Genomic DNA, 7,634 nt, shown 5'->3' with positions numbered 1-7,634 from the left:
AGAGGCTGGTCCAAGTCCCTGTGGACTCTGCCGGGCTGGGCCGGGCCAGAGGCAAGATGCTGCTGGGGTGATTCTCTGGGGAGAAGGGAATTGAAAAAGAGAGGCATCTCCAAGGAGGGTGGAGAGGGAGGGAGGTTGTCTCTCACACACATACACACACACACACACAAACACACACACACACACACACACACACACACACACACACACACACACACACACACAGAGCTTCCCCGCCTCAGCCTCCATCTCACTCATTAGAGGCGAGAAGAGCATTTTTCCTCTCTCTGCCCTCCCGACTTTCTCTTGCTTCTCCGCCCATCTGTGCAGTCAGCAGCTCCAGCAAAGTTGGCCTCAAACTTGAACGGAGCTGAAGCCTTTATCTTCCTGGGAGCTTCTCACAGCAGCAGCAGGAGCAGCAGCAGCGGCAGCAGCAGACTCCAGTTGTGAACCCTGCTGATCTTGAGACGCTCATCTGAGTCTTCCAGCACCCAGCTGGGCCCCAGCTCCCCACAATATACATCCACTCTGGTCCTGGAGCTGGGGAATGGTGTGCTGAGGACCCTCTGGAGCACGCTGTCCCTGTCCCTACCTGCATCTGAAGAAACCCAAGGCCCAAGCCAACATGGCCAACCCGGTGCAGCCTCCTTTTCAAGACCCAGGCTCCACCTCGCCCCTGGAGCTACCTGAGATGGAGAAGCTTCTCACCAAAGTGGAGAACAAGGATGACAAAGCCCTGAATCTGTCCAAGTCCCTGTCAGGGGCTCTGGACCTGGAGCAGAATGGCCACAGCCTGCCCTTCAAGGTCATCTCTGAGGGGCACCGCCAGCACTCCCTCCCTGGCTCCCCTTCCCGGGCCAGCTCTCGCCGCGCATCCTCTGTTGCCACCACCTCCTATGCCCAGGATCAAGAAGCCCCCAAAGATTACCTGATCCTTGCCATTGCCTCTTGCTTCTGCCCAGTCTGGCCCCTCAACCTCATTCCCCTCATCTTTTCTATCATGGTAAGTCCTGTGCTTTTGTTCAGGGCATGGGTTTGGGTTTGCCCCAGCGTGGCAGCCATGTCTTCAGGGAAGGGACTTAAAGTGCAGAGAAGAATGGGATGTTGGGACCTTGGTGGGGAACCCTCATCTCCCAGCTTCCCTTCTAGAGGGACCTAAAGCTCAGTTCTGTGTGCTTGTTCTTCATGTCTGCCTCCGGGTATCACTGGTAGACTGCTTTCTGACCCTCTGGCAGAAGACCCAGGGGTACATCTGGATGAAATTCTGCAGAAGAGAAGGCCAGCCAAATTGGGGGGGAGTCCTTGTTTGTTTCTTTTTCCTTCCGTCTTTCCTTCCTTCCTTCCTTCCTTCCTTCCTTCCTTCCTTCCTTCCTTCCTTTCTTTCTTTCTTTCTTTCTTTCTTTCTTTCTTTCTTTCTTTCTTCCTGGTGTAGGTAGGGCTGCTCGAGAACTCTATCAAAAGAGAATGCAGGCAGAAGAGGGCCAAGGGCTCTGACTGCCCCAGGAGAGACAAGCCACCTGGGCCACCAGGGCATTATTCCAGCCTGTTTCCAAGAGCCACAGTGGCCTTGCTGCACTGGGAGCCCTGGGGCCTGACTTCCCTTGGGGCACACGGGGAGGGTATGGGTTGTCAGGGTGCTGGGGGTTGGAGCATAATGGAGTTCTTGAGGTTCTGGATCTCCTGATTTCCCAGATTTCACAGCGGGCTTTTGCTGGAGGTCTGGGCACAAGTAAAAGGGCATGGCCAGCCTTGCCAAGGAGGGTCATGTGAGCTAGTCTTCACTTCTGCAGGATTCTGAATATTTTGTCTTAGATTGTCTTCAAGCCAAGTCCCTGGGAAGGGCGGCTACTTACAGATCTCACAGAGACTTTCATAATGAGGTTAGGGGCAGGGGGAGAAAACAGGCAGGTTAGAGCCAGAAGCCTGGGTGGGGTGACACTGTCTCCTCTGGAGAGACACTACTGCTGAGTCATTGGTTACCAAGCCACTAGGAACTGTGGTCACTCCTACCGTACTTCTTCAGATGTCTCTGTCCACCCCATTAGGTTCCCATAGGATCCAGAGCCACCTGACAAGCCATGGGGGCAGTGGCAGCATCTCAAGAGACAGGGTTAGGCAGAGTCCTGGGCAGAGCCCACTAAACTTCCTGCTGCCCTCGGGAACCACGCCAGGCTCCAGGGAGTAGCTAATGGCTCTGGGTAGAGCCAACTTCTTGGTTACAGGGAAAGGTCCCAAGAAGGGAGACGAGGGACAGATTCTAGAAGTATCTTCTGAGAATTGGGTGCAGGGTGAGTTGTCCTTACCCAAAAGAAGCCAGGGTTGAAGACCCATGAGACCACTGGACCTATCTCTGGCACTTCTTTCTCTTTTGAGAAGCCAGAGAAGCTTCTAAACAGGTCCTTACGACATACTGTAACAAGTGCCAGCTAGCTAGACACAAACACAAGGGAATTAAGTCATCTTGGGCAAGTTGCTCAACTTCCCATCAGTTTATCCATCTACAAAGTGGGCAGAAGCATAATGCATTAAAGAGCAGGGAAAGCTGGGATGGGTCCTCGCAAAGTGCTTAGGAACAGAGCCCCGCCCACCTAAGTGTGTTCTGCGGTCACAGGGACTAAGTGTCACGGGGAGTCTCCCTTCTGGGGGATTGGAAGCCACTGTGGGCTTTATTTATTTTTTGGATTTTTGAGACATGGTCTTGCAGTATAGCCCAGGCAAGCCTCAAACTCATGCCAGCTCTCCTAATTTACTCTCCCAAGTGCTAAGGTGACAAGACAGGGCCACTGCACCCTTTGTTTGCTAATGGGGTTTCCAAAATAGCTTTATTAATGTATTCATATATCTCATAACTCACCCACCTAAAGTGCATGGTGTAATGGGCTCCCTCCCCCTCCCCACTCTATCTCATATGTAGCCCCGGACAGCCTGGAACTTGCTGTATGAACTCAGAGATATGCCTGCCTCTGCCTCCCAGATAAAAAACAAAAACTAGCCAGGTGTGATGGTGCACACCTCTAAAGGAAGCAGAGGCCGGAGGATCTCTGTGAGTTCAAGGCCAGCCAGGATTACATAGTGAAACCCTGTCTTTAACAAACAAACAAAATAACACAAAACCACACATGTATATACATACACGGATGAAATGCCATGTACTGTTCCAATATATGCACTGTGTAATATTTAAATTAGGTTAAACATAGATATCTCTTCAGTCATTGATCATTTCCTTAATGTAAAAACTTTCAAAATACTTTCTTCTAGTTTTTTTAAAAAAAAGTATAAACTGGGCAGTGGTGTCACACACCTAAAATCCAGTAGTTGGGAGGCAGAGGTAGATGGATCTCTGAGTTCGAGGCCAGCCTGGTCTACAAAGTGAGTTCCAGGATTGTCAAGGCTACACAGAGAAATCCTGTCTTGAAAACAAAAACAAAAACAACTAACCAAACAAAAAATTTGTAGTGCATTGGGCTGGGGAGCAAGCTCAATGTGTAAAGTGCTTTCCTTGCAAGGTAAGGACCTGAGTTCAAACCCGTAATTCACATTAAAAAAAGCTGGACATTACACATCTGTGATCCCAGTGCTGGGGACGTGGAAATGGGTGGATCCCTGGGATTTGGAGCCAGCCCAGGCTAATTGGCAAACTTCAAGCAGGGAGAGACCTTGTCTCAAGAAGCAAGATGGCTAGGGATGTAACCCGGTGGTAGAGCACTTGCTTAGTTTGCTCAAGGCCTTATATTCAATCCCCAATGTGCGCGCACACACACACACACACAAACACACACATACAAAAATGGAATTGTATAACATGTGGCCCTTTGGCCCTTTGTAACTGATTGCTTTCACACACACAGCCTTCATATGTCATCTGTGGGGCAGCATACACATCAGTGTGGCCAGATTTCCATCAATGTCTGGGGGAGGGGATAAGAGAGACTGAAGGGTGCAGCTGAGCATGGCATTCAGTGGGCCTGATGGTGCTAAGGAGGCCGAGGCAGGAGGATTGTAGGGTCACAGAGTAAGTTCAAGGAGAGCTTGAATGACTTGTGAATACCCTGTCTCAAAATTTCCAGTTTTCTAAAGGGCTGGGCTATTGTTCAGTGATAGAACAGTGCCCAGCATGCACCAGGTGCTAGGTTTGATCCCCAGCGACAACAGCAGCAGAAAGAGTGGTAGAGGTCTGAGTTCTGCACCAGGCTCACGAGATTTGGCTTCACCGTTCTTTCATTTATTTGATTCGTTACTGACTTATTCATTTATCTTGAAGGGCAGTGGCTTGTTTTGAAGGAACTTAGTACAGGAAACCTCCTTCACATGGGTGACTGCACCTGTCTTAGGGAGCAGAGTAGATGGCAAAGGTAAGTGGTTGCTGTTTGGCACTGCAGGAGGGGACTAGAGTGTGCTGGGTGCTGTTGTAAGGCAGAAACTCACTCTTGGAATTTAAGGCTCTGAAGAGCCCCTGGGGAGTTTTAGATTGATGCACAATGTGGTCAGTTCATATTGTAAAATCAACTCCAAAGTGCATTGTGGGAAATGGGTTACTGGAAGGGGATCCCATGTACAGGAAGGGATGGGGATGTCTGAGCTCTGGATGGATTGAGAGCACAAAGGTGTGTGTGTGTGTGTGTGTGTGTGTGTGTGTGTGTGTGTGTGTAGCATGTGCTCGGCCTCCAACTCAGGGATGTTGACGTGTATTCTCAAAGCTAGCTGGGAATGTCCATATTCACAGAGTAAAGCTACAGGCGGGCCACAGGCCTGTCATCCTAGCACCCGGGGTGTCAAGGCCAGAGGACTGTCATGAGTTCAAGGTCAGTCTTGGCTACAGAGTGAGTTCTATTAACTAGCCTGGGCTACAAAACAAGATCCTGTCTCAAAAATCAAACCCAACCCAAACCAACCAAATTAAGAACAACAAAAAGCACTGAAGGAGTAGACAGAAGAGGGGTTCGAGAAGGAGACTCTAGAAGATGCAAACAAGGCTAGAAGGAAGGGAGGGATGAAGGGCAGAGTCTAAAGAAGCCAGGAGGGGCCCAAGGCCCTGGAGAGGTTAGGTTCAAGGAGAGTGCTTTGTCTGTTGGGCTGGCCATTCCTAGATTCTGGGTGTCTGGATGGAGAGGCATAGATGAAGGGAGGGGTGTGCAGGGTCCCTGGAGAGGAAAGACCTTGAAGGAGAAATACTGAGAGGAAAGGGAGCTCCCAGGGAGTGGAAGGCAGTGTCTCCATTTGCTGAGCAAAAAAGGCCTCATGGCACAGGGGATGGGATGTGACCAGGGACAAAGAGCTAATGGCTCTGCTGAGGCTAGAGACTGTGGGTGGGGACTGCCATCAGCTTCCGCAGTGGTGTGACTTGCTCCAGCATGAGGTGTCGGTTTGTAGACACTGGGCTCTGAGTGGCAGAAGAGCCACTTGACCAGGGTCAGGTGGCACAGCAGATGTGGGCAGGAGTGGTTGACATGTCACGCAGAAGAACTGGGCTGGACAAGCAGCAGCTGATGACCCAGGGTGAGAAGGGGCTTAAAGAAGGGCAGGTCCCACCAGCGTAACAGGCTAAGAGAAAAGCTGGTGGTCCAGACTTCAGAGGAGTGATGGCAAGGGGTGGGATGCAGTTGTGAAGATGAATGTCCAAGGGAAGCATCAGGACCAGGGATGAGGAAATTGAAGGATGAAGTTACTAAAATCCATGGATGCTTACTAAGTGTTAGGCACAGCTCCAAATGGTTTAGATGTATTATCTCATTCAGCTCTGACTGTGCTCCTGTGAGGCCTGGGTGCTAATATTATTCTCATGGCACAGACAAAAAACAAACAAACAAGGAAAGAAAAAGGAAAAAACCCAACCCTGAAATGCAGAGACAAGAAGGTAGGAAGTGGGAAGCCTAGTGTTGGAATCCAGTCTGGCTGTCTTGAATGAGAGCACCTGTTCCTCCCAACCACACCTCTTGCCTCCTTGGGTGCACCTGCAGCTACTTCTGTCTTCAAAACCAGTCTATCTTCTGGGCCATTTCTACGCCCCAGGGATGAAAGGGTCAGACAATCACTCAGGGTTCCATACTATGTCCGTCCTGGCAGCAGCAGGTAACAAGTCCCAGGAGGCAGTGGAGAAGATACTAGAATTCCCTGTAGACGCAGGTCCAAGCTCTTGGCCTCAGCACTGGCAGCCTCTCAGAGCAGGCTGCTGTCTGCAGAAAGATTCTATGGATGACCCATGGTCACATAGCTGGTAGAGGCCCATCAGCTGGAAACTGAATCTATTGTTCTCTCGTAGTCCCACCCCATATCTGGGTCTGAGGACTTCCAGGAAAGCCATCCCCTCTGCTGGGTGTAGGGAAGGGCCACGCCCCTCCCACCCATCTCCCTTCTCCTAGTCATCCACCCGCTCCATTAAGCCCATCAGAGGAAGACAAACAGCTCTGACAGGGCCCACTGTGGCCAGGGAGGTGGGGTCAGTGACTTTGTCTGAAGAGCAGTGGTTACAGATGTCCAGCCCCTACTCTAGTATGTTCTGCAACCTCCATGATCCCCTGAGGGGGCAGATTTGACAAGTAGGGTTGTATCGTTCTGCCCATACACTGCGGGAAGGGGCTGGAGATTGAAACACACACACACACACACACACACACACACACACACACACACGGGCTATCCTTGAAACAAGGATGCCCAAAAATGCCCATTTTATTGTGTTCCAGGGCAGCTTATATAGGGCTCTGGCCACGCCCTAGCTCTCGGGATTTTTCAGCTGCAAGCCCACCAGAAACCACTCCCCTGCCATTAGGAACTCATGAGGGTCTTGTGCCCAGAGTAGCTGCAAGCACAGGAAAACAAGTTGTTTACTCCGGCAGGCAAGGAGTCGCAGATAATTCAGGGTCTGAAGGCCTGCTCTCTCCAACATAGGACAGACTGAGAAAAGGCCACATTCTTGTAGCAAGGCTTCCTGTCAGCAGAATAAGACCCCAGGCAAAGGGCCTTCTATGAGCAACACTGATAAAACAAGGCAATAGCTGGGCACAGGGCACTTGCTGGTTTATCCCAGCTCTTGGGACAGGAGGACAGGAGTTCGAGGTCAACACTAGCTACACAGCAACCTGTTGGCCAGTCTGGGCTACATGAGACCTTGTCTCAGAGAATTAATAAATATTATTTTTAAAGTGGACACAGTAGAAACACCCATCTCGCAGGGCTGTTGGGAGGACTGAATGAGCTAACCTGCACCCACAGCACACAGTAGACGCTTAATGCAGGGGACCAATCAGTCCCTGTTCTTACTGACACTAAATGGAACTGCAAGGCCAGGGAAAGGATAAAACCCTTGTGAATGGTCATTTCTGACTCTTTCCAGTTGAAAATGATCAGGTCCCACATTGCATTACTGCCTCTGGGGAGGTACCCCCATCTGCAGTCATGGTGGCCACAGGATGGCCACTTATTTGTGGGTTCTTCCTATAACGAATTACAGTGCCTCAAGGGTCCGGAGTGACATCTTCCTCAGGCTTCCCCTGCCGGAGATAGAATCTCATGTAACCCAGCCTGGCTTTGTACACTCCATGGAGCCTGAGGACAACTCTGTGTGTGTGTGTGTGTGTGTGTGTGTGTGTGTGTGTGTGTGTGTGTGTGTGTGAAAGAGACAGAGAGAGAGA

The 7,634-nt window shown here is 50.7% G+C and overlaps 1 protein-coding gene across 1 annotated transcript in view; it reads left to right on the top strand.

Moving 5' to 3' along the window:
- The first annotated feature begins 235 nt into the window (after positions 1 to 235).
- Trarg1 (trafficking regulator of GLUT4 (SLC2A4) 1) overlaps positions 236 to 7,634 on the top strand; it is an 18,924-nt gene continuing 11,525 nt past the window's right edge. Inside the window, exon 1 of the mRNA XM_005349514.3 lies at positions 236 to 1,003. Coding sequence (XP_005349571.1) covers positions 626 to 1,003 — 378 coding nt within the window. The 5' untranslated portion in view covers positions 236 to 625. The remainder of the gene's footprint in view (positions 1,004 to 7,634) is intronic.

The sequence above is a fragment of the Microtus ochrogaster genome, chromosome 7 (assembly GCF_000317375.1).
Source record: "Microtus ochrogaster isolate Prairie Vole_2 chromosome 7, MicOch1.0, whole genome shotgun sequence".
Classification (NCBI taxonomy): Eukaryota; Metazoa; Chordata; class Mammalia; order Rodentia; family Cricetidae; genus Microtus; species Microtus ochrogaster.
This window is presented reverse-complemented; position numbering and strand designations above follow the sequence as displayed.